The sequence below is a fragment of the Alosa sapidissima genome, chromosome 13, assembly GCF_018492685.1.
Source record: "Alosa sapidissima isolate fAloSap1 chromosome 13, fAloSap1.pri, whole genome shotgun sequence".
Lineage (NCBI taxonomy): Eukaryota > Metazoa > Chordata > Actinopteri > Clupeiformes > Clupeidae > Alosa > Alosa sapidissima.
Window position 1 is genome coordinate 30,248,559 of NC_055969.1, and position 26,678 is coordinate 30,275,236.

At 41.3% G+C, this 26,678-nt stretch overlaps 2 protein-coding genes across 5 annotated transcripts in view; one reads left to right on the top strand and one right to left on the bottom strand.

Annotated features, from left to right (window-relative positions):
- Positions 1 to 26,678, bottom strand: part of LOC121680082 — a 136,677-nt gene that overhangs the window by 67,772 nt on the left and 42,227 nt on the right. The window lies entirely within an intron of this gene.
- st8sia5 (ST8 alpha-N-acetyl-neuraminide alpha-2,8-sialyltransferase 5) overlaps positions 19,442 to 26,678 on the top strand; it is a 12,945-nt gene continuing 5,708 nt past the window's right edge. Inside the window, exons 1-3 of one of the 4 annotated variants that reach the window (XM_042059268.1) lie at positions 19,442 to 20,016; positions 22,517 to 22,621; positions 23,467 to 23,559. In XM_042059268.1, coding sequence (XP_041915202.1) covers positions 19,877 to 20,016; positions 22,517 to 22,621; positions 23,467 to 23,559 — 338 coding nt within the window. In that variant the 5' untranslated portion in view covers positions 19,442 to 19,876. The remainder of the gene's footprint in view (positions 20,017 to 22,516; positions 22,622 to 23,466; positions 23,560 to 26,678) is intronic. The other 3 variants (XM_042059270.1, XM_042059269.1, XM_042059271.1) reach the window with 3 other exon arrangements.

Here is a 26,678-nt window from a genome sequence, read left to right on the forward strand (position 1 = left end):
TGATCAGAGGTAGCCATGGAGCACATGATCTCCATATTCTATATGTAGCTATACAAGCAATTATTAAAGAGTTTCTGCTTGAATTCAAAGTATCATTTCAAATTATTCAATAGGCTAAATTTAAACTATACAATGCTCAACTGACAGCAGCACCAAACAGTTACTGAAGCCTATGTGTAAAGAGCTAAATTACCTAGATTGTCGTAGACGTTAATCACTGTAGGACAACTGAAACAACACAAAATAAACAGGGCTGTTTCTGAAAATATTTTATTCCTGTAGGCTATACGACATTGTGTCGTGGCAGATATTCAGACTCGGGCCAGAAATTAAGTCCAAACATCTTGCCTACAACGTAACAAAAATACACCATTATAAGTGCTGAAGTCAAAAACTTCTCCCAAAAAGAAGGCGCAAAAGTCCAGCAGAGTTCCGTGCAAAAATTCCTTTAATGACTACATAGCGCAAAGCCTGAGTGGATCGCACGATCACACTCCCGAACAAAGGTAGAACTCTCTTACTTATACCCCTCCAAAATGCTGACACAACACTACCCCGAACCCACAGATGGCGTTATGAAAGGATCGTTATTCGCTCTTATCTTCGCAAGTCAGCAATATTGCTGCCAAGGGTACGAACTTTTCACCTTAAGTTTACAGAAAGTTCAGGGGTGTACAGTATAGAGTGATCACAGGTCATACATTGTGCATGGGTTAAATATCGTTCGCCCCCCTGCACTCTCCTACTGGTTGTTATGAGTAGAGCTCGCCCTGTGTACACGTTATCTTGCAGCTTCAAGGCCGACTTTGGTTTCTTCAAAAGCCCTAGGCTAAGGCAGCATGAGACACAGTGCAACAAAATGAGACACAGGGCAGCAAAAAGAGACATTGGGATACAGAGTGCACATTCTGGTAGGATGGCTTCGTTATGGCTTCGTAATATTGATTATGATTGAGGTTATATGAATACATGCTTTACAGTTTCAAACTCGTTCTCTCATCATGATGTCTACAAACCATAGTGATAATTTTTTACAACAATTGCTGGTACATTTTGGAACATTATAGCTACATTAACTAATTTTCTTTAATGTCTTCCAGTAGCCTATCGTATAGGTTACTGTATAGCTTAGTTGGCTTGTGCATGAATATGACTGATAATAATAATAATAATAATAATAATAAAGCTTTATTTGTATAGCACCTTTCATACACAGAATGCAGCTCAAAGTGCTTTACATTTGAAGCATGTAACACAATAGTAGTCAGTCAGTCATTATCAATCACTTTTCTTTGCTGTTTATGATATGCTCAGCAACATATCAAAAATATAGAAAATGACGTCATAAGACTGGCAGCCTTAACCCTCTTACCCCCCACAAGCACGCCATATGGCAACTGTGGCAAGGAAAAACTCCCATATTCCAGGAAGAAACCTTGAGCAGAACCTGACTTAATAGGGGGAGCCCATCTGCTTCTGGCTGGCTGCGCCCTCCAATAGTAGCAGATGTAGAATAATCTGAAAATGTAGTCTACAGGATAAGATGAGTTAACTAAAAGCTTTCCTGTACAGGTATGTTTTCAGATCTTTTTTAAAAATATTTACTGAACTCGCCTGCTTGATGTACAGAGGCAGGGTGTTCCATAGTTTGGGGGCATAATGGATAAACGCAGCTTCTCCACTTTGTTTGTGGAGCACTTTGGGTACGATTAAAAGATTAGAATTGGATGATCTAAGTTTCCTTTGTGGTTGATAAGATATTAAAAGCTCAGAGATATATGAAGGTGCTATGCCATTCAGAGCTTTGTAAGTAATTAACATAACCTTAAAATCAATTCTATAGGAAATAGGGAGCCAGTGCAGTTCAGCCAACACAGGGGTGATGTGTTCTCTCTTCTTAGTCTTAGTTAAAAGTCTAGCCGCAGAGTTCTGTATGAGTGCCAATTTCTTTAGATGTTTTTTGGGAAGACCAGTGAAAAGTGCATTGCAGTAGTCTAACCTGCTAGTGATAAAGGCGTGAATTAGTTTTTCTGCATCTTGTTGAGTTAAAAAGGGTCGCACTTTGGCAATGTTTCTCAAGTGGAAATAGGCTGTCTGAGTAACTTTACTGATATGGGGCTTAAAACTTAACTCTGCATCTAAGATGACACCGAGGCTTGTTACTTTTGGTTTGACCTGGTGTGCCAAGTTCCCCAGATTACTAAGAATAATATCTCGCTTTAGTTTTGGTCCAACCAGAAGTACCTCTGTTTTGTCATCATTTAGTTTCAAAAAGTTTTTGCTCATCCACTGATTAATGGAGGTTAGGCATGCAGTGAGGGAGCAAAGGCCATCTGGGTTAGTTGGCTCAACAGAAAGATACAATTGGGTATCATCTGCGTAGCTGTGGAAGTTTACATTATGTTGACTTATGACGTTTCCCAATGGAAGCATATATAGAGAAAATAGCAGGGGACCAAGGCAGCTCCCCTGGGCCACACCAAAAGGCAAGTCATGTTTTTCAGATACATGATCTCCTAGACTGATATAAAAATCTCTGCCAGTAATGTAGGTTTGAAACCAGTTTAGAGCATTATCAGAGAGACCCACCCACTTCGCAAGGCGGTGAATTAGGATGCTATGATCAATGGTGTCAAATGCCGCACTCAAATCCAGAAGAATAAGGATTGAGACTTTGTTTGAGTCGGTAGCTAGTCTGAGATCATTGACTATTTTTACTAGAGCCGTTTCTGTGCTGTGATTTGATCTAAAACCTGATTGGAATTTTTCAAGGATACTGTTTTCGTTGAGGAAGGTATTTAACTGATTACAAACAACTTTTTCAAGTACTTTGCTCAAAAACGATAGATTTGATATAGGCCTGTAGTTGCTCAGATTGGTATGGTCAAGATTTGACTTTTTAAGTAAAGGTTTCACAACAGCGGTTTTAAAAGCAGTTGGAAATATACCTGTTTCTAATGAGGTATTTATTACCTTGAGAAAAAAGGGAGCTAAGCCATCATATACTTTTTTGAGGAATGTAGTAGGGATTGGATCTAAAACACATGTTGAGGAGCCGGTTTGAGTTATAATTTTACCAAGCTCAGATTGAGTAATAGTGCTAAAGGACCTTAATTTTGGGGGGCTGTTTTTGGGTGTACTATCAAACATATTACTTGTGTTACCAATAGCCTCCCTTATAGAAATGACTTTGTTTTTGAAGAAGTCTGCAAATTCTTCGCATCTTAGAGAGGATGCCTGACTGAGTGTATCAAAAGGTGTTTGATGCAATAGCCTATCAATGGTAGAGAACAACACCCTAGAGTTTCCACTGTTTTCAGCAATTACCTTAGAGAAGTGGTTCCTCCTCTCATTCCGAATAGCTCTATTATAATTTGCAATTTTTTCTTTTAGAATGGCACGGTGAACCTGTAACTTAGTTTTTCTCCATGTTCTCTCAGCTTTCCTACATGATCTTTTTAGATCATGGATATTTTCGTTCATCCAAGGTGTCAGTTTGCTACAGGGCCTTTTTTTAGTCTTTAAGGGTGCCACTCTGTCAAGCAGAGCGCCTAATTCACGATTGAGAGCCTCTACCATTTGATCAATGGGATGATGTAAAATATCTAAATTTATGGAGTCTATAAGAGCTATGAACTGCTGTTCTGCTCTAATGTCCAAGAGTCGCGATTTGATTGCAATTTCGGGATGAATTTTTGGAGTATGTAGTACAATATTAAAAGATACACAATGATGATCAGACATATTTATATCATTTACTGATAAGTCTGTGACTTCTATCCCTCTGGAAATGACTAGATCGAGGGTGTTGCCAAGGTTGTGGGTGGGTCCTGTAACATGCTGCTTTAGCTCTAAACTGTCCAACACATTAAGGAACTTACTGGCTTTAGCATCAGTTGTCTTATTGACATGAATATTGAAGTCGCCATTTACAATTATCCGATCATAGCTCGTGATGATGAGCGACATAAGTTCAGAAAACTGGTCGAGAAAGCCAGTCCATAGTTTAGGAGGGCGGTATAAGGTTAATAGAAGTACAGCTGGGTCAGCCTTCAGAGTGAGGGCAATATACTCAAAGGAAGCGAATTCGCCAAAGTTGACTCGTGTGCAACTATATTTGTTTGAGAGAATGGAGGCAATTCCACCACCTCGTTTGCCTTGTCTAATTGAGTGGAAGAAATTATAATTTGGGGGACAAGTCTCAACAAGAACAGCTTCGCTGTCTGAAGTCAGCCAGGTTTCAACAAGAAACAGAAAATCCAATTTTTTTTCACTAATAAAATCATTGATTGCAAAGGTTTTGGTAGTAAGTGCACCTATATTTAGTAAACCCATGTTAGCTGAAAATGCCTCTGGCTTTTGAGGAATATGCTGAGGTATGGAAAGAATATTTGTTAGGTTTCTAGTTTTAAATTTGTCTTTTCTTTTTACTATACGTTGGGTAGAAATCAACGTTGGAATAGAACTATAAGCATAAGTCATGCTATTGCATGACACAGCTTGATCTATGGTAGTAGTATTGTATGTTACCCTGCAGAAAACATTCTCAGACTCATCCACATGTATAATGCCATTCGAATCAATACCTGGGGGGCGTGAATCTGTAATATTTTCTACAGAATGTCAATGTCTCAGGGTGGACGCTATGTTGTCAGAGAGTAGCCTGGCTCCATGTTGGTTTGGGTGGAGACCATCACGCTTCAGCATACTGGGCCTCTCCCAGAACAAGCCCCAGTTGTTGACATAGGGGATGCTTAGGGAAGCGCAGTAGCGTTTGAGCCAGGTGTGGAGATCGAACAGTCTGGACCATCTCTCAGCACCTTTTCTGTAGGTAGGGAGAGGCCCAGAGATGACAAAGCGTTTTTCTGTGCCCATCAGAGTGGTGATGAGAGTTTTGTAGTTTTCCTGCAGTGCTACTGACTGCTTATCTCTGATGTCGTTCGTGCCCACGTGTACGATGATGTTGTTGACCTTGGTGTGGCGGGCCAGGATGCTTGGGAGTTTCTGCTGGATGTCAAGGACCTTGGCACCAGGGAAGCAGTAGACCTTGGAGGGACCGCTACATGATGGGGGAATGCAGAGGTCTCTAACCATGGAACTGCCGATGACCAGGGTGGAGGTTGATGAGGTCCGGGGAGGAGGGGGTCGGGGGGGCGCCGACTTTGAGGAGGGACCAGGATGGTTGTCTCGGGGCTGGAGGGGCTCCTCATCCTCGGTCAGAATGGCATAGCGATTTTCCAGTCGTATAGGTTGGGCTGGGCCTGGGTGCCGTCCGGACCGTCTGCCGTGCTTGTGATGCTTGCTTCTACGCCATGGCTCAGGCTGGTGTGGAGTGGAGCTGGCCAGCAGAGCAGGCTTGGTTCTCAGCAGAGGCCGGGGAGAGGCAACAGGGACAGAAGTTGCATTAGTGCATGGCATGGTTAAAGTATTGGAGGACAGAGTGAAATCAGGGCATCTGGCATTTGTGTGTGTAAGAGAGGTAACGTTACTTACGGAGAGAATGGTGTCGAGGAACTGTTCATCCTTCTCAATCTGATGGAGGGTCGCTATTCTGGCTTCGAGTTCCACTATCTTTTCGCTGAGAAGGACGCATGAGTCGCAGCCTGGTGCACAGCTGAGGGGAGGCATCGTGTCGCGGCGAGGGCTCGCCGGTGTCAACTGTTTTTTAAACGTTTGTTTGCTAGTTGACTAGCAACAGCGATATCGTGCAGTTCCTTGATAACTCGAACACAAGTAGCGGGTAAGTAATCTGAGAAGATCTCACTTTTATATTGAGTCACTAGTTTTGAGAGACGTTAGAAGGAATTTGATGCTTTCTTCTTCCAGATATCGTTTCCTTGGCCCGGTATTATTTGCAGCCCACGTTTAACGTTAACGTTTGACAGAAAAGTTTGACGATCAAGGTTATAGAGTCCGATAATCCAAAGCCTCGAGCAACAACAGTTTATGCAAGAGTTTGTTCACGAGATATAATCGGTAGCCAGTAAATCCGTAGAAAGTAGATGGTAACAAGGAGATTTAAGATCAACTGATGCATGTGACTGATGTTTTGTAGCCTACATTTCCGTCAGTCTACAGTCTTTTAGGCCATCTTTACCATGATAACCCTTCCAAGATAGAACCCTTTCAACGCTCTACTTTGAGAGACCAACCACCACTCATGCCATCGATGTTGAATTTTGGGCGTCTGACGGAAACTGATCAATCTGACCAACAATTAACATCGATTTGACACTCTTTTGCTATCCGGGTTTGCAAATTTTCATTTAGAACATTTAAGTTGCGCTATTTGTTATTATAATCACAGCACGGCCGTACGTTATCATTACCATATCATTACAATATTGCAATTAATAAGTCATCATAATCATCATCGTCAGCATGGCATATCACACATAGCCTACCTGCTCCACCACTGAGTTCTTATCATGTAGCCTCAACTAGGCTCCACCACCTGCTCACTGTCCCTCTGCTCTGTAGCCTACTGTATGCTTGCTTACATCCTCGTTCAAACTCAACGAACTTCAACATGTTGCTGACATATGCTAGCCTACTTGCAATATTGTATTTTTGAAGCTTCTACATTGGTATTACTTTTGCACTATTGTCACTACCGGCACCCGCCGCAATTTCGTGTAGGCAACTTCGACTAACTTTTGATGCCCTCACAGAATCCTGGCTCTGAGCCAACATGCGAGGGGTGTGGCCTGATGTGAGCTGTTATTGGATCAGTCAAGTGTCAATATGGAAATGTAACCAATGGGCCGCTGATTGTGCATCCTTTGGGCCGATCGTTGGCCAAAATGATAAAATTATATATATAGCCTATTCTATCGGCCCAAAAGGTGCGTCGGCCCACCGGGAAAATGCCCGGTATGCCAGATGGCCAGTCCGCCCATGGTGCCAAGCCTTATTTGTGTGGCTAATATTAGTCCTCTGCCATCCACAGGAACTGCTGCCAGCCTGCCCCAGTCACAGTTGTGACCATAAACTGGAATGCCTGCATGTTTAATTCTGATGAAAAATATGATGTCTGCAGAAAGTAATAGAAATACTGTAGAAAGGAGAATAAAAAACCTTTTGGATTTTTGGAACTCTGAACTCAATTCACACACTTTGGTCCAAAGACAATAGTATGCATGTGACTCCAAACAAATGACTCGCATTTTAGATATTCTGTTTTTCCATTTGAAATATAAGGATAAAAACAGATATTTTCATGACTACAATGTGAAATAATGCAATTCTCATTGTCACATACAAGTATCTTAATTCCCACCTGATGTCGCGCAAGATGTAAAGTTGACCTATGTTCCCAGGGCCCATGATCTCCTGTTCAATTTTTTGTTGTTAACACACATTGAGCAGTGTCATCTGCAAACTTGACAATGGTGTTAGAGCCATTTACAGGTGTGCAGTCGTAGGTGAAGAGGGAGTAAAGGAGAGGGCTCAGCACACACCGGTGTTCAGGGTGAGGGTTGAGTAGGTGAGGTTATCTAACTTAACAGACTGTGGTCTGTTGGTGAGGAAGTCCAGAATCCAGTTACAGAGGGAGGTATTGTTGCCCAGTTCACTGAGTTTGGTGATCAGTTTGGAGGGGATAATCACAGATATATATAAAATGGCTAGATGTCTTATGGCGGAGTCTCCAACGGCATCACCAGTGGCCATCTTGTCACAGGCAAGCTATCTGGTGGGCTCTGTCAAAGATAATTAATGCGTAGCAAGATGGGTCGTCCTAGTTCATGTCTATGAGGGCAAAGTGGAGTTCAGTCAGAGATGGCTCTGGTTCAGTTCCCGCCTGCACAGGGGCGTGTCACTGACGTATGACTGACGTTTGAACGCCTCGGTTTCACGCCAGACAGAAGCCGGAGTACAAAGCAAACTTGGTGTACACCTTCATTAATGTTTCTCCCGACTGGAGGGTCATACTGGCACGCCATTCTCCTGAAATGGGGAGGAGGGTTTGGAGATCATGATACCATGTCCGAAATGTGCATCCATTGCTCAGAAAAATAAGGCTTTGACAAATTCTGGGAAATTCTTGGATTCTGCCATAGACCTCAATGTTAAAAAGGGAGCCAGATCACTGCATAAATGTGTGGGGCGTATACTACTCCTACCCTATTTGCATACATTTCTGGGCACAGGAAATGGCCTCTCAGGAAGTATCTTCGTAATCAACCATCTTTGGCTCTGTGGTACCTAATGTAAGGTATAGCTCTTTACCTAATGTAAGGTAAAGCAGAACAATGCCCCTAGGCCAATGACGAATTCAGGTCGCTACCTGTCATTACAGTGCATGATTGAAACACAATATTATGAGTTAGCGAGCTGACTGTGGCAAGATGGCCGCCGATCTCCATTGGCCAGCAGCGTGGACAAGACATCTAGCCATTATATATATATATCTATGGGGATAATGACATCTAGCCATTCTATATATATCTATGGGGATAATGATGTCTAATGCTGAACTGAAGTCATGGACAGCATTCTCACATAGGTATTGCTATTGTGAAAGTGGGACAGAGCGGAGTGAAGTGCTGTAGAGATGGTGCTCCTGTTCTGACAGTAGGTGAATTGGTAGGGGTTCAGTGAGGGTGGTAAGCAGATCTTGAGGTGGGCCAAGACCAGCCTCTTGAAGCACTAGTTATTATATAGTTATTCATCTAGTTATTAATTCACAGGACATTCAATCATTTTACTAACACAACAGTTATGAAGAAATATGTATATGTAACTGACTCATGCCGAGACTACATACATTACCAACCTAATTCACTTTCAATACCAGTGTAGAGGACTAATTTAGCTTGTACTGTAGATAACACACACACTTACCATAACCTCCCATGTAAAAGCATTACTAACTAGCTAACTGTGGAACTTTAGTATAACCAAAGATCCTTGATTGCTCTGCTTTAACCCTCTCTGGTATAACATAGCGCTCATCTTAGTTGTAGGGAAATATGTTTGTGTTTTCAAGTGATAGAATTAAGGTATGTCTTATGTTATGTTTATGTTTTGCCAAACCCACATGCAGCTCAGTTGTGACTTTGTTTGTGACACTCCTGTTAATGAAAAATTGTTGTCTGGCTGCCTTTCAGTGTCCTTTTCATCGTTCCACATTCAGTTAGCATGCACCTGTCAGCTTTCTCCAACCATTCATCCCAGTTAGCATGCACCTGTCAGCTTTCTCCAACCATTCATCCCAGCGAAATAGTAAACAAACTTTCGGTAGAGAAAGCGGGTTGGGTAATACCAAGTAGTCGGTGCAGATGATTTAAAACAGGGGTGGGCTAACTGCGGCCCGCAGGCTGGATCCGGCCCGCCAAGCATTTTCATCCAGCCCGCCGAGCATTTAACTTGGTTTTCAGACTTTTTTTCAAAACCCAATGTCCCTTGAGCCAAAAAGTTTGCCCACCCCTGGTTTAAAACATGATACTATCTTGCTGGCAAATGAAATTAATAAAGAAAACAAAAGTTATTCATTCAGAATATTTCATATTTTTTTATCTGAATGATGTGATGATATTGGGGATGATATATTCAGGCCTATACTAAATGGCTAGTTGCCAAGGCTACATGAAAAGCCCAAACTACCTAAATCTACATATTTTATTATCGCAATTTCTATAGGCCTTCCTTATTTGGTGTACTGACTAGACATTATTGAACGAACATATTTATCTGTATTTCAGTATCTAAGTAAGCTAAAGGGATACCTCCCTGAAATTACTTTTTTCAGGTTGTAATGTCTGCTATACATTGTCGACATTACTGTTAAAATGCACTTCCAATAAAGTGAGTATTGGCAAAACTGGTTGTCATTTCTATGTGGAGGCGGTGGGGGATGCAACTAATAAAGTATCTTGTAATCTAACTTAGTTAGTTTTAAAATCAAGTAATCAGTAAACTAACTAAGTTACTTTTTAAAGGAGTAATCAGATTACTTTTTCAAGGTAGCTGTGGCAACACTGAGAGGCAGTGGATTGCCCAAATAAAGCGAGATGTATCATATTTTGACGTGTTGCAGAGATAGCAAATCAATAATTATCTTTCTATATGGGCGATAATGTAGCCTACTATTCTATTGATATATCCTTTTATGGGCAATTCCATGCAAAGGTCATCCTTACCATGGAAAAAAAGTTGTGCATACGGAAATAGAACTGTTGTTAAAATCTAAAATCTTCATTTAGATCTATATTTTATTGTTTGTAACTGATCTGATTGAATTTGATGGAGAATGTGTGGTCGTTTTATTTAGTTATGTAGCTTTATGAAAATATATTCTTATTATTCTTATTATTATGTATGAAAAGATATTCTGTAAATTGTCTGAGGTCCATGTGATGAAACAGCAGGGGTAATTATAGCTATGCTTAGGGGCCAGGAGTTTACGTATAAGGACAGGTATGCCTAAGAGAGAATGGGTAGCCTAGTGGCTGGTCAGAAGGATCAGAGGTCATTAGAAGGAAAATACCTAGGCACATACCGTATGTACTTCCTAATGTGGTAAAAGACGACACAGGAGATATTTTCTATTCTGAGTTCACACAAACAAGTGACGACATGAGAAGGTATAAGAACCATGTACAGAAAGTCAGAAGCAGCTTGCTTCGCGAACCAATGCTCTGGGATGCATTAAAGCCATCATCTGCAGTATTCATCTATGTTGTTTGGAATTCTTTTGAGTTTGTATTATTTGATTATAAAAAGCCACCACAAATGACACTCTTTTTACATCATAAATATGGTGTGCAACCATACAGAAACAACATTTTTCACATGGTAATATTATACATATTTCAAAAGTGGATAAATGGACCAAATGTTCAAACAAATTGTGTCATTTGACAAATTCCAGATTGACAAGGGAATGGTAGAGTAATGTCTATGCTCAGCTTGCCCAAGAGCACAACTCCTTACATTTGTAAGGCTTTTGTTTTTAAGTCAGCAAGTTCCATGGCCATGTCACATCCATAATGTTTTATAGGAAAAGTTTATGCTACACATACAGTGTTGATGCGACAATGTCCATAGTGTCTGTGCAAAGCTGATTTATATCAATGTAAAGTGTGATGACCAAATTGTGCCCCTTTCTTACTTTTAAAACCTTTAATGGTGCGTTATGGATGTGACGTTATGGATGTTACATAATGTGAATTTACAAGACTGGGGACTTTATTATACCTCAAAGCCGATAAAACGTCTGTTCTGGTGGCATGTCAGTTTCAACGCATTTCAACTTAGTGTTTACAACTGACATTTCAAAGATTATTAGGTTGATCAAAACCACAGGGAGGCCTTGCCTAACCATTAGCAAAACAAACATAATATTAAAATACCTCCAGTGATTAGCCTAGCCATAGCCTATTTTCAAGTGGCCTAATAACGAAAATCTGAGCGATTATCTTCCTGTAACTGTCATACTATACGGTGACGATGAAAAGAGAAGACGCAGAAGTGGCGTCTCGTCTTCATTTTTTTATTTGCGTTTAGACGAGCATTCTCAGGGGGAAATCTTTGTTTATATGAAGACGCAAGAGTAGGCTATGTGATATTCGATTGGATATGCATTCCAGACCGCTGGGTGGTGGTGTGATAGAACCCCGGTACGTCACGCGCAGACATTCTAATTTGACAGTTTAGCCAGAGAGGTAATCAAGGATCGTTGGTTTAGCCGTTTAGACGGAGACGCAACCCGGGTCGTCTTCAAAACTCTACACTCTGGAAGGAGTCTTCAGATTTTTGCGTCTTCAAGCCCCGATGGCGGGGTCGCCGTGTAAACGAAAGGCACTTATGATAAAATATTTTGTCGTCTTCCTTCGCAATCGTTGTCGTATAAATGGCCCCTAATGTTGTACAGTAACTGGATTATCGTGTTAGCTGGTGAAGATGGCTGACTTTGCAGCTGGAGTTAACATAGCAACCTCCTTCTGTTGCAGATCTGTTCAGCCTGCCGTTCACGTCTGCTCAACACAGTTTAATTTTAAATCTGACGCGATATGACAGCATTTGAAGTGTCAGGTCCTCTGAAACTAATACCCACAGAGTAACATGAGTAAGGGCAGCAATAAACTAGATGTACCGCATAGCGGTACAAAATATGACCGCCTCTCAGTCCTGCATATTCTCTTCGCAAAAATAAATTACGCTTGTCAATTTGTCTCCATCTCCTACTCCTGCAACTCATGTGCATGTAAATGAGTGTGTGCATATGTGAGTTTGCTTTTGTTTATAAGAGTGTGTGTTTGTGTGTGTGTGTGCGTATGCGTGCCTGTGTGTGTGTGTTTATGTGTCTGCATTCATGTGGGTGGGTGTTTGTGCATGTGTGTGTGTGTGTGTGTGTGCTTGCCTGTCTGTATGTGTGCGACTGTGCGTGCGTGCGTGCGTGCGTGTGTGTGTGTGTGTGTGTGTGTGTGTGTGTGCGCGTGCATGTACTTTATGTGTGCAAATCACAAATGAGTGGGTATGGGTTAGGTTGATGCGGGCTCTTGAGACTAACATACCATAAATATTTCGTCATCTTGGGTGCAACGGTTCAGGTAGGGCTAGTTATTTAGGGGAGTGGCCACCAAGTTTCATGTTCCCTGGTGTTTCAGTAACCCGGGAATCACTGACCAAAATTGATGACAGTAAAAGAAAAAAATTAATTTATTTTTTACATTTTAAATGACTTGTCCTGATTCTTCCTGTGGATCATAGTGGGCACTGAGGAAGCAATAATTTCATCGCTAGTTTTTCATGATTACTATTTCAATTGTTTCATATCAAAATTCACTACTTAATTATGTGTTTTATGTAGTTTGTCGAGGACTGGTTCAGACACGTCACATCCATAACGTGAAACCGTCATATCCATAACGCCAGTTTTTCCTACGAAAATGACGCATAGTTTCTAAAACACACTTTTTGTGTTCATTCAAGTCTCCTTCATGGTACATATATCATAGATTCGGCAGTTTCCTTCAAAATTCACAGAGTTTGTAGAAAACCTGTAATCTCTCACAAAAGTGTGTCCATTTCATGTCACATCCATAACGCTGATAAAATGCCTTGTATTCTTAGGATGAAATTGATTATATGAAATTTGAGGATTTCTCAGTATTCAGAGGACAGAGGTTACATTAAAAGTTATGCAAATTAATTCACTGATACTAATGTTGCCCCCACTCTAAGGCATTTTGTTTACCAATATGAGTCCAATTGTCACATCCATAATGCTGGAACTGCCCATAATACTGATGTCAGGATCCGATTTCCTTCATTAGCCACACTTTTCGACATCCATCGTCATGAACATTACTGGTAAAGACTCAAGGTTTTTCGTCCAAGCCATCAGGATTGTTACCAAAGCAGCTCAAATTCTAAGTGACACTGTAAGTGAATGTAGCACAACAGCGAGTTTCCCACCATAACCTTGTTTTAGTGCAGAGAGTGTTCAAAATAGCAACCACATGACACAATAGCAGCTTCGCGTAGCAGCTTCACAGTCACATGGAGATAATAGCAGCTTCATAGCCACAGGGTGATAATAGGAATATTGTAAAAGGAAATAGTAGCTTCAATTGCACAAGATTAGATTTAGATTAGATTAGATTCAACTTTATTATCATTGTGTAGAGTACCAGTACTGTACAAAGACAACGAAATGCAGTTAGCTTCTAACCAGAAGTGCAAAAAGGCAGAAAAGTGCAATGTGAACAGTATAGACAGGTAGTGCAGTATAAACAGTAGGCTATATGACATAATGCAGTGTGGACAGTATACAGTTAAGCAAGTGGCATGGTTTACAGTAGGGATATGTGCAGTGTATATACAGTAACATTATAAGAGCAGAATAAATATGCAGTATGGACAATATAGACAGATATGTACATACAGATATGTGCAGTGTATTGACAGTAATATTATAAGAGTAGTAAAAATAAGTGTATTTGCAGTATTAACAGTATAGACAGGTACAGTTGACTAAGGAGTATAGTCTACAGCAGTGGTTTTCAAAGTGGGGGCCGCGGTGGGGTGCTAGGGGGGCCTCAGCAAGTTGGAAGGAAAAATAAAAGCAAAAAATAAATACATTTGGAAAATTTAAAATATACCTATTACTATGAGGGTTGTTATACAATGCCATTATAATAATGTGAGGCATATCTGAACATTATATTTCCCATGATAATGACTGGGAATAATAGTAGAGTGATAGCTCTCATATAGCAGAAAGCCCCAAATACAATTTTTACACACTGTATGCTCCATCGCGAAGTGCTTGTGGCTAAAATAATTATTAGGATTAGCTTAATGTATTTTTACATTTGCCGTAGTATTGTCGATGGGTTTAATAACACATCAAGGGGGTCCTTGGCCAGAACCTAGTGGTATTTGGGGGGCGTTGTTGTGGAAAAGTTTGGGAACCCCTGGTCTACAGTATGATAGCTTTAAGATTATAAGAGCAGTAGAATATTGTATAAGTGTAGTTACAGTATGTACATTTTGTAATAGAAATACAAGGCTATTGAGTGGCATAAGGTAGTGCAGTGCCACCTCCTTGTTGTCCCCCCAAAGAGCTCTCCTCTCGGACTGAAAGCAGAAGCCTTAAAGGTGCTCTAAGCGATGTTACGCAGTTTCTAAGCTAAAGATTTTTTTGTCACATACAGCAAACATCACCATCTGCTAGCTGCCTGTGCCCTGAATCACTGTAAAAAGAAACGTGGTCTCTGTGGGGTACGTTCACAAAAGGCTCTCTGTGAGCTTGTTTGTTTCTGGTAGAGCCAGGTGTGTTTGAACCTGCCGCTATTGTTAATGTAATTAGTGTCTACACGGACCCGGTTGGGTGCACCTAGTGAATCAGCACATTACGATAAAGAAGGATTTATGCATTGTTAAAATTGTAATAGGCAAACATGATATTCAGTGTCGGAGTGAAGATGTATGGAGCCGAATATAACAGAAGATAGCTAGTTAACACTCCACCGGAAATACGTAAATGAGCTACCTGAAGAGCCTTTCGTGTATGTAGCCTATTGTGATTGGTGGCTGGGTTTCTGGAATGTTGGCCTCCTTGCCAGACTGACCTGCAGAGCGAATTCAAATTCACTATCAGGTCATCTGGGTTCTCACAGGCCAGTGTATTTTACCAGTGATGTAACAGGCTGCCCTAGTTCTGACTTGATCCCTTGTAAAGGTTAACATCCCTTTTTCAGTTGAAATTGTTCCCCCAGCACTGAGGTTCTACATCAAAAGGCAGAGCTTCCTAAACTGACTTACAGTAGAGGTAACAACTTCATTTTGCTGTGTTAAGTACTGTAAACTAAGACATGCCTTTTGCCACTCTTAAATTGAGCCCTAACCAGGGCTAAAATGAAATTAAAATTAAATGGCTCCACATCGCATTCTAGTTTAGTGTGCACGGGCAAAGTGCAGTCACTGCACACTCACACAGAAGAGATTTTTTCCTCTCCTCGTTCAGTCAGAATTGGGGCTGACTGACATAGTTTTAAGTCCCAAATGATTTTAAATGAACAGCTGTTATGGGTTGCCGGGTGGGTAAATTGACATGGGGCTGTTCTGCTTAAATCTAAGTGGGTTAAGTGTCCACACATAAACAGTAAAGCCCTAGTCTTAAAGCCCAGCAATGACAACCTATCACCGAAAAGCAGATGAACACATCTAAATAGCTATACATTTTTTATTCCTCATTTTAATGACAGTTTCTCTGAACCTGATACTTAATTGTATCAGAAGTCCACCCTGACTTTGTAGACTGATGCAAGTAATGCAACATTTTTAGCACATGACAACACCATATAGCCATGGTACAACATTGTTGGGGGGGGGGGGGGGGGGGATCTTTTTCAATTTAAAAATATTATGTTTTATGTTCTATGTTTAAAAATACACCTGAAATATGTTGTTTGCTTAAGTACTCAATCCCCAGTGATTTTGAGCTCCAGATGACAAATCTGGCTATCTGGCTCACAACTCTGTATCAATACATCAGGCAGAAGGCAATGTGTGTGTTGGTAGGTTAAATGAGTTTAGCTATTCTTTTACAAACAAATTATTCCATTTATTCCAATTATTTATTGATGCAGAGCATTGTGGCATCTGGAAATGCCATGTATATCATAGGTTACATGCATGTGTAACCTGCAAACTGCACCAAATGACCAGTTTCTGCTGTCAGTTCAACTTCTACTTAACAATTACTGTATAAGATTAGGAGGAAGCGAAGACATTAGCGTGAGAAAAGGCATGTGTGGCATGAGGTCTTGTGACGTCTCATAGTCAATGCGCGAGACGTGAAATCCCTGCACCGATAGGTGTCTCGGTGAACCTCATAGGCAGATGAATGCATTCAGAGTACAGGAATTTAGTTAGAATATAATTTCATCAGAGGCGGACAGAGTACACAGCTTTATTACTTGAGTAAAAGTACAGATACCCTTTGCTCAATTTTACTCAAGTACAAGTAAAAGTACAACAGTCAGATGCCTATTTAAGTAAAAGTACTGAAGTACTTGTTTTTAAAAGTACTCGAGTATCAAGAGTACAAGAGTAGCCTACATTTTCGAAATATTGCATTACTACTGCCACAGTGCTTACATTTATGTACAGAAACGTCCTACATGGAGTTATGAAAAATGTTAATACCTTGGAGAATGTAAAAGGAATTGAAAGTAAAATTAAGTCATTTTCATCTTTTTACCATGTTGCCAGGGATGGGCAGTATTCATAATACATGTATTTAAAATACGTATTTCAAATACAAAATACTATTTTGTAATTGAAACACTTGAAGCGAAAACTATCATTAACTTGTTCAGAAAGTTGAAATAGTCTGGCGAGGTGGGACCACAGGTTGGCACATTCCCGGGATGGACCTGCTGTGTCTTCATCCATTGTTTCGTCCATGGTTTCGTCTCTTATCTAAATCTGACCATGGAGTTGACTTTGGCGGAAAGCTGAAGGTGATTGCTGATAGGCTGCCCCAATCAGTGGCAAATCACCCAATCACGTTTGAGAGGGAAACAACAAATTGAGGGTTTCTGAGATTTTTCTTTTTTCCTTTTTTTTTTTAAGTAGTAACTGGTACTCACAGTTATGGATAGAAATGTAGTGGAGTAAAGAGTACAATATTTGCCTGTCAAATGTACTTGAGTAAAGTCATGAGTACTCCCCAAAAATGATACTCGAGTAAAGTACAGATCCCTCATAATTGTACTCAAGTAAATGTACTCTGTTACTGTCCGGCTCTGAATTTCATCATCCTCGAGCTACATGTAACAGGGTAATACTTTGGAAGGGCCAAGGGGCCAATCACAGTAGCCTGACTACGCCACCCTGAGGCCTAGTGCATCAGGGAATCTTTAATAGATCGTACCTCTAAACCGAGACCGCTCTTTCAGGTTCGTAATTACACCATGGAGACATGATTCCAGGAAAACAAAGGATTTATTAATACACAAACGGGTGGGGATCTGAGGGTGGCAACTATGGACGTCCACACAAATATTTGACATGCAAGCATTAAGAAAAGCTAATCTAGTACACAGCAAAGGCACACTGCAAAGCGATAAGCAATACACAAAACCACACCACACGTATGCTCAGAGTAGCCCCCCTCAGAGCCACCTCCCTACTAAATAAACATAAAAGTTAAACAGAAGGACAAGACAGGCAACACAAAAACCAAACATAAAATAACCAAAGCAAAACCAAGACAAGACAGCAGCACGACCCATGTTCCCCATCAGCATGACTGTGCTGCCTGACGGAACAGAACACAGAAGATTAAACAAAGAACACACCACAATATACATAACATAAAACCACAAATGTCTATGGGGAGACAGCATACCTGACGGTAGCACAGACAGAGGCTACACCAGTGGAGTCTATATTGCTACTGGCTGCTGCCCCTCTTAAGTAGTACTCCACTGGTGCCAGATTGATCAAATGCCTATGCCCCGCCCCCTTCATTAGCACTTCCAGGTGCTATGGGGAAATAGCAGGCAGAGAAGGTCTACCTGCTACATACAGAGTCCCTGTAAAGAACAAAACCTGTTTTACCACAGTTTTATAACCTTGCGTGAAAATCAAGTGTTAGTATTGGTGTGTTGTAACACAATTCAACAATTGATTACATTAACACAGCCTACCTTTAGGCGAAGGGCAGCTGGTATATGTAGGCCTATAGAATTTACTCTTAACAATTGTTAAAGGAACAGTCAGCGATGGCAAAGGAAGTTGCATTTTTTATGCATTGTTTATGTTTACATTTAAAATGATTACCAGATGCTTTTGTCTAAAACAATGTACATTATAGTATTCCCAGATAAACTCCACAAAGGGTTTTGTTTTTGTTTGGGGAACAGGCAGTCCCAACTTTGTTTGTGTCCAGTTTTCAGAGCTTGGGCTGCCTACTGCCTACCTTCTTTTTTTTTTTTCTTTTTACAGTGTACTGACGGAATGGACAGCTAGTGGATCATCAGGAGATGATTGCTGAATGTGAGTGACAACAAAATTATAAGGGAATGTTCTGGAGCAAAATCAACCTAGGGTCTATTTCCAGGTTCAAACAATTGTTTGAGATAAATCAATTGGTGCAGTTTTGAGTAAGACAGTGGTTTGCATAACACCAAATTGTCTTACAATGCGAGTGCCCAGGGCATAGACACACGTCAAAAACAAACTCTATTTTTTGCCACTGTCAATGTTCAAAATAGAACGACACTTCTGTGGTAGTGTGGTAAGGTTCTCTACAGACAAATCATTGGGGGGGGGGGGGGGGGGGGGGGCATGTTCTCCTCAAAAGCTAACACAAAATCTGATAGGCGGATTTATTCACTAAGTAAGCTCTAAGCTCTATGTACAGGGCCTACCAAAGATTAGTCATAATTTCTAATTTCTTGATTTGCCATTCAGATCAGAAATGGTTAGTTGTCATTTCCTGAACACCATGCAAGAAACAAATTTTATTATTAACTTTGCTAATAATATTTGTAATGTTTTCAATTTGGTGCAGAGAGGGAGAGGGAGAGAGCAAGAGAGAGAGAGCACATATGATGATGCCAATTGGACAGCGATAGAAGGGACCCTAATTATGAATTATGTCAACTACACCTGAATATACAAAGTAAAAATGGAGAGAAAATGTATGTTAAAGGCGACAGAGATCGGCACTACATTGTAGTAAACTGCTGCTGGATGAATTCGAAGAGAGCATGATCAGCGTGAGAGCGCGTGCTTGTGTTTGCTTTACATATAGGCTGGCTATGTAGGATACAGTGTGCGTACTGAGCTGAGAAATTAAAGAAATTAAACTGTAGGCTTTACAAACTCAGTCTCATTCCACTCTAACCCCACCTCTTTTTCTCCACTGACATATTACCTTACTGGTTCGTTCTCAACATTTTGGTTGCCAGACAAGTGAGAGGATGAGCGCGTTCGCTCACCTCAAAATTGTGACGAGAGTTTTTGCCACGCGCGTCAGCTTGCGTGCACGCAATGGAAAGGGGTACGCGAGACGCATCGAAGCTGAAGCGAACGCGCGCGCAGAATGGCAGAAGGGCGTATAGCATCAAAAAGACCAAAACATAAATCCGAGACAAAATTCGACCCAATTAATGACGACACACGTGAATAGTTATTCAGGGAGATTAAAATTCATGACTAAATATAGTGCTTGTTTACAGAGGTGTACGGGTATGCCGCGGAAAAACGAACCCTGAAGCGCAAGCTGCCGCAGCCTAGCGTCGTTGAGAAGTGGAGCATCCACCCCGAAGATGACGAGGAGCGTGTGAACGTGATTGTTTGGAATCTTCAACTATATTTCTGGAGATCATTTTCTGCCTTTACTGGTCGTAGGATGACGAGAATGAGCTACGCGGATCCAACGGCTGGTCGAGACCTGCTGGGGAGTCGCTCCCTCTGTTTCATCTTCATTTGTGCCTTCGCCGTGGTAACACTGGTGCAGCAGATCCTTTACGGGAAGAACTACGTGAAAAGGTATAAGCAGCCTCCTGTCAGCAGCTGTAAACATTTTCTTTATCATTTTTCCCTTATTGTCATTTTTTTGGTAATTATGTGTTTGTCACAGTCTGATGTAAGCCCGTTCCACATCAACGCATTAGATCAGCGTATCACGCGCTATAACGCACGCGTCATACGTGTTTATGTATCAAAATCATTAAGAGAAGAGATGCGCTTGGCGTACTCCACAGAACAAAGGCTTTTAGGTCCGTGCGCAAGACAGACACCACGGTGTGATTTATGTGTGAGGTTTAAGCCTCATATTCATGTCATACACGGGCTAATAACTGGCTTATGGCTGGCTATGGCGGGGATCCGTCCGTCTTTGATTTATTGTGTTTATTCATTTCTATTTGTTTTTAGTTGTATATTTCCAGCCTCTGAGACTGGTCATACATCTACTGGGAACCACAGCCGCCATGATGATGGCCCCTGTTGCCATCACTGTCCCTCATCACCAGTGCTGCCCCCCTCCCCTCCCCCAACCTAGTCAGTGTCCCCTCACCCTAAAGTGCTGCCTCCCTTATCACATTACTGCCTCCAGCCCGATGAAAATAACACTCTTAGCATAAGTAGGACATACAGTGACTAACCGGGTGCCCATTTTAAATTGTGATAGTTGGTGTAGTGATTTCACAGACTGTTGTGCATGGATGTGACTACACTGCTCTTGTGCTTGTGCATAGAGGTAATTAATGGGCTGCACATAATCCCCACAGTGACTGGAGAAAGAGTAATACAGTCTGCAGTGAAAGTGTGTAGTAATCCCTCTGATGGCCGAGCACAGATTGTGACTGTAGTGCTGAGAGGCATGCTGGAGAAGGCCATAGACCAACTGTACAAACAGCAGACTTGTCTACAGTCAGTTGGAATTATGGCATCTGTGGTAAATACCCTACAATGATAATGGGCTTCTCCATGGTTTTGTTTCTGCGTGAGGTTCCTTCTTCTGTTAGGGATAAGCTTACCTGCCTGTCTCACGATAGGGTTGCTCTAGGCATGTGTAAACAGAGCTGCAAAAGTAGAATACAATCAACTTGAATGCATTTATTATATGTATGTATGGACAGTACATTGTGACAGCAGCAAGTGTTGCGCTGTTGTACTTGATAATTCTCGATGAATAGCAAGGAATTGTGCCATGTAATCTTGAATACAATAGCCTGGGTGAATCCAGACGAACCTGTTAGCACATTTGAATTTGCTCTGCAGGTCAGTCTGGAAAGGATCCCATTGACTTCCCTTTCTGAATCACAAATAACCAAGGAAAGTGGAATTGTGTAAAATACTGCACAATCTTTGTAACCAGGCTACTATGGGTTCATGTGTCCAGTATCCCAACCATGTTGCTCTTTGATAGGTGTTTTTCAAGGGCAGGCATTATGGTTTTATCTACACTGTACAGATATGATGGCAGTGGCACCAGCAATGTCTTATTGGTGTTTAAAATTAGGCTTCAAGAGCTTTCCAGAAAAATAGTTCTAGCACATTGGTTGAAAAGACACATATAATGTAATCAACTCTAATCCAAAGGTATGATTTCTATTCAACCAAAATGATTTTCATTTGGAATTTTTCAGACTCCAAAGAGCTGCCCTGGGCAAAAGAGTCTATTGCCAGAGACATGATCTGTACTTCTGTGTCGGTTTATTATTCAAAACCTCCATTAGAAGGGCCTGCACAGGCTTGAGCTATGTATCATTTATCTTTAATGTCCTCCCACATGCGCTTTTCAGCTCATCCCACAATATTTTTCTTAGATATCTCCTAAAATGGAATATTGTAACAAAACACATGGCTATAAAAATGGCTTTGGGATCGAACAGATGCTCTTCTGCAATGACAGCCCCACAGAGACGGTGGCAGGGAAGAAACCTCAAGCAGACACTGAGCCAGTGGAGACTACTTACCTCCAGACAGCCTTTAGGCATGGCTAGACAGAGAGAGCTGTAGCACAGATAAAAATGAAGATGTCAAAAATGATAGCAGACGTGATCATCTAGTTATGGAGTAAGATAACCTGTCATATCCAGTACTAGGAATTGGCCAATTTAGCACTTCTCATCTCTAGCTACTCTGAGCTCAATCCTCCTCAACCCCCCCCCCCCCCCCCCCCCATCCTCTCCTTAAGGGGACCTTGTTTCAGCCATGTTGAGCTGGCCATGGTCACATCCCCGGCCAGTGAGCCCTGCCTCTCTCTCATCTGATATGATGATTAAACCAAATATGCTGAAACATTCTCCTGTGGTATTTCGCTCCTACCTCCCTCTCTCTCTCTCTCTCTCTCTCTCTCCCTCTGTTTCTCTATCACTCACTCTTCTCCTCTGTGTCGCGGTCACTAGGGTGCTGCTTTGTGTGTGCTCATGTGTGTGTATGTGTGAGAGGAGGGGCGCAGTGGTGTGTGTGTGTCAATGGTTTTAATAAAGGTGTTTTTTTTTTTTAAATAAAGAAATAAACTGACTCATTTTCCCACCAGTGGGCAACAGTTTAGCCGACTGCACGGAGATGAGGCAGGCAACTGGAGCGGATTAAACCTGCCAGACGACTCTCCACTGAGGCCTTCCAGATATGGGAGGAGAAGGTACCGACTTCACCCACCTATGCCAGAGACCCTCAGAGAGAAAGAAAGAAAGAAAGAAAGAAAGAAAACAGCGAGAATACAGAAAGATATAGAAAGAGGATAACTGATTAGATTTGTGTTAGCAAAGCTATAGAATAGCCAGTCAGACAGTAGCATTTAGCCATAGCCAGGCACAGATGACCTATGATCTATACCATCAGTGGCGGTCCTCGCTTGTATGACGCCCTGGGCAACCTCCCCTCAGGAAAAAAAACAATTCATTTATTCATTTTCAATTCACTTTGGTGTGCAGATTTGTTTTTAACAATTTCACACAATCTAGAAAAATAACATGTATGTTAAACTATAGCCCTATATTCAGAATATTCACGTTAGCCTACTAATTGCATTAGTTGTGCGCTATTACCTGCTCCCTGCTCCAGTGGGGAGACCTGAGGTCCAGAGGTGAACCTACTGTATCCCTGCCTTCCTCCTCCTTTCCCTTCTCAACCTCTGTGTGTGAGACCTTCTCAGCAGTTAGCATACGCGCCTGCACAGAATATAGTGCGCCCGCTCCCCACACGCTGACATATGATTGACTTGACGTGCAAATCAATGATAGAAAACTGCTCGGTATTAAAGTTAAATACTTTTTTCTTTTTTTTTTGCAAGTGCTCATAAGATGTCACCCTGGGTAGTTACCCATGTTGCCCATATGAGGATCCGCCACTGTATAGCATAGCCAATCAAGACTAAGCTTCAGTAGCCATAGCCAATCAGGGCTTAGAGGCAGGACTTAAGGTTGTTGGTCTGGGGCTCTAATGGGGGTGAGACTCTCTCTAACTGAGCTGTCTGCGTGTTGACAGATGTGTTCGTCAGATTGGTTCAAACTCTCAGATTGCTGTAGTAAACACGCCCTGCCTAGACGAAATTAAGAAGAAAAAAAAACTCTCTCAAAGGTAGGCCAGTCAGAAACACTACTCTACCATCGTTCAGACGGACCGCTCATTCCTGCAGCAGTCTGTGGTTTGTGTCTGTGTGACTGCGTGCATGTGTGCGTGTGTGAGTGTGAGTGTGTTGTATATGAACTCTGCATGCTACCTTAGGACCCCTCCACTGTGATGTTCCCATTAGTCAGAACAACTCCCTCCAACCCCTGTCCTGCAATGTATCCAACACACCTGTGTGTGTATGAGAGAGAAAGAGATGTGTGTGTGTGTGTGCACGTGTACGGAAGCGCATTGCTGCCACACTAAAATAAATAAAAAGGCTCAGCATTATGTAATTACGTGAAAAGTTTCTTGTTATAACAATATCTTTTTCATGTTTTAACAAGATATTTATCACGTTATAACATGAAATTATCACGTTATTTCATGACACTGATATTTTCACATTATAACGTGAAAATATGTTATTTCAAGATATGATATTTTTACGTTTTTACAAGATAGGCCTATATATCACGTTATTACATGAAATTAATACGTTATTCAAGATAGTGAAACTAAACGAAACAAGAGGCAAGAATAGGATATTCTCGTTTACACGACTCAATCAAATTCTATTTTATGCTCGCAAGACAATTCTCGTTATTGAACACGGTGGATGATATTTATAGGCCTATAGCCTATGCGAACACCCAAGCATTGTCCAGAATAGTCTGTTTGCAGTAGGCTAGCGGAGTGGCAATCGGGAGAGTCGGGAGTCGGTGGGGCCGGGCTGATTACTGTAGTGTGATCTGAAAAAGCGCATGCTATTGCTGTTGAATATTTTCTTTGCTGTGGTCTCCAGCAGCCTGCACTGTGCGACTGCAGCGCTTCACTTCTCACTCCCCGTGTCCCTTTCCCACAGCCTTAGAAATGACAGAGATGACCTGACATGCAGGCTACCGAGCCAGAGCGCTCTATACATTCACCCAGAGCGCTCTATACATTCACCCACATTGCGTGAAGATTTGCATATATTTATCAAAGCCCTTTCTCCCTCTTGCATCAAGTTAGCGAAAGTTTTATTTATTGTGGTGATAAGAAGATAAAGCAGAACTATCAGGCTGTGTGAGCAGGCTATCCTGCACAGAACCTCTCCTTTTCAGCAGCTCTCTGCTGATACACACACATCCCTCTTCGCTGCTCCTCAGTGAGCTGGGAATTGACCACACACAGCCTACACACACATACACACATGCACAAAAATAAACAGCACTGTGTAATAGCAGTCAGGGTGCAAGTTCATAGACACGACTAGTTACCATTTATGCCAGCTCTCGTGGCCTTGTTTCGTTTAGTATCGTTATTTTGAAATAACGTGATAATTTCATGTAAAAACGTGATAAATATCGTGTAAAAACGTGAAAATATCATTATCATGAAATAACGTGATAATTTCATGTAATAACGTGATACATAGCTTGTTAAAACGTGAAAAAGATATTGTTATAACAAGAAACTTTTCACATAATTACATAATACTGAGCCTTTTTATTTATTTTAGTGTGGCAGCAATACTCTTCCGTACACGTGAGTGTATACTTCCCTTTCTCCTCTTTGCATCTGCACTTTCACTGTGCTATGTGTTTGTCAAAGATGGAGTTCATTTCCTGGTTCAAAGGTCACAGGGGTGGAGTCATACCCTGAACCCTCTCATACGAACACCACATTCTCCCAATGTGCTCCAGTGAGCTTCTACACACAGGCATGCGTCATAACTCCCTCACTGGTCTCAGATGTATGTATACGCCGTTTACTGAGTTCGTTTGTTTCGTTCTTCTATCTCTCTCTCTCTCTTCGTTCCTTCCCCCCTTCCTTATTTCATGCTATTCTGTATCCAGCGTGAGGTACTCTCATCAAGCATCTTGCCCTCTCATTGCACATTCTCAAAATTCACACAGTGGACAGATGACAGATGTCCATGTTGAGCACTCAAACTGTTCACAGCAATAACAGCAGCACAGGTCCATACATGGTGGCCATTTTGGTGCAGCTTCTCCGCCATTTGGGCTCCATGCTGTGTGATGCTTTCAGTTTCAGCTGGAGAACAAAAGGCATCCAAGTATCACTTTCATCTCTAACAGTATGAAGCTCTACAGAGTGAGTAATAGCTTCTGAAATGATTAAAGTGTAGCAGTTAAGACATGTCTGGTCATGTTAATTGCCATCATTTTAGTTGTTTGGGTAAGACAGCTGATTGAGTGTAATAGTTTCCACATGAAATGTATACTTTATATAAGACTAGTCCTCACATCTACTAACATCACTAAACTTATTTTGGAAAGTCTGGATGCAAAATCTTAGATTGCATGCTAAAGACCAGCTTTTTGTGCTCTGATAACATTTGATTTAGAATTATATAGCTATTTAAAAATTCTCTGCACATGCACTTTGCAATCAGTGTCCTACACGTCTCTATGTAAGGTTTGATATGTTGACTCTAGGTAAGCTTAGGTTTTTTATTTTATTTTTGTATTCCCAGGTGCTCAGTGGCCACCAAGCACCAAGCTTTGCTTGGTTTACTGATATAGAACCATCTGAATGAATTTGCCACGTTCCCGTCTCACACCCTAAGGCACACCTCTGTACTTGTGACAGAATGGGATAATGTGCTGGTCAAATTTGGTGCTTGACTGGTTTTCATGACATCACAACAGTGCTTATTACAACTCTTTATCACAGGTGCTCTAGTGTGTTGATGTAAAAATGATGTGAGGACGGTAAGATGGTAGTCTCATTCAGCCAGTGATATATCAGCCAGTATTCATGTGAAATTTGGCATATTAACTCCACGTATGACCCAGATGAGATTAAAAAACAGTGCTGGTAAGAGTTGAAGAGTTTTGAAACTGTGTGTGAGTGTGGTGTTTGAGTAAGGTAGATGTGCTATTACATTAGATTTCTGGATCTTGGCACTAACAAGTTAACGCTTATACACAGTCTTGGTAACTACCCATCTTGCCCAGTTCAAACCAGGTAGTCTGCGATGTTTTCAGTTGATTTGGTGTGTATCTATCTGCCCAAATGAGTGTCCATAGTTACAATATACATGTATAAAATTATTATTTTATTGCATTTTACAATAATTT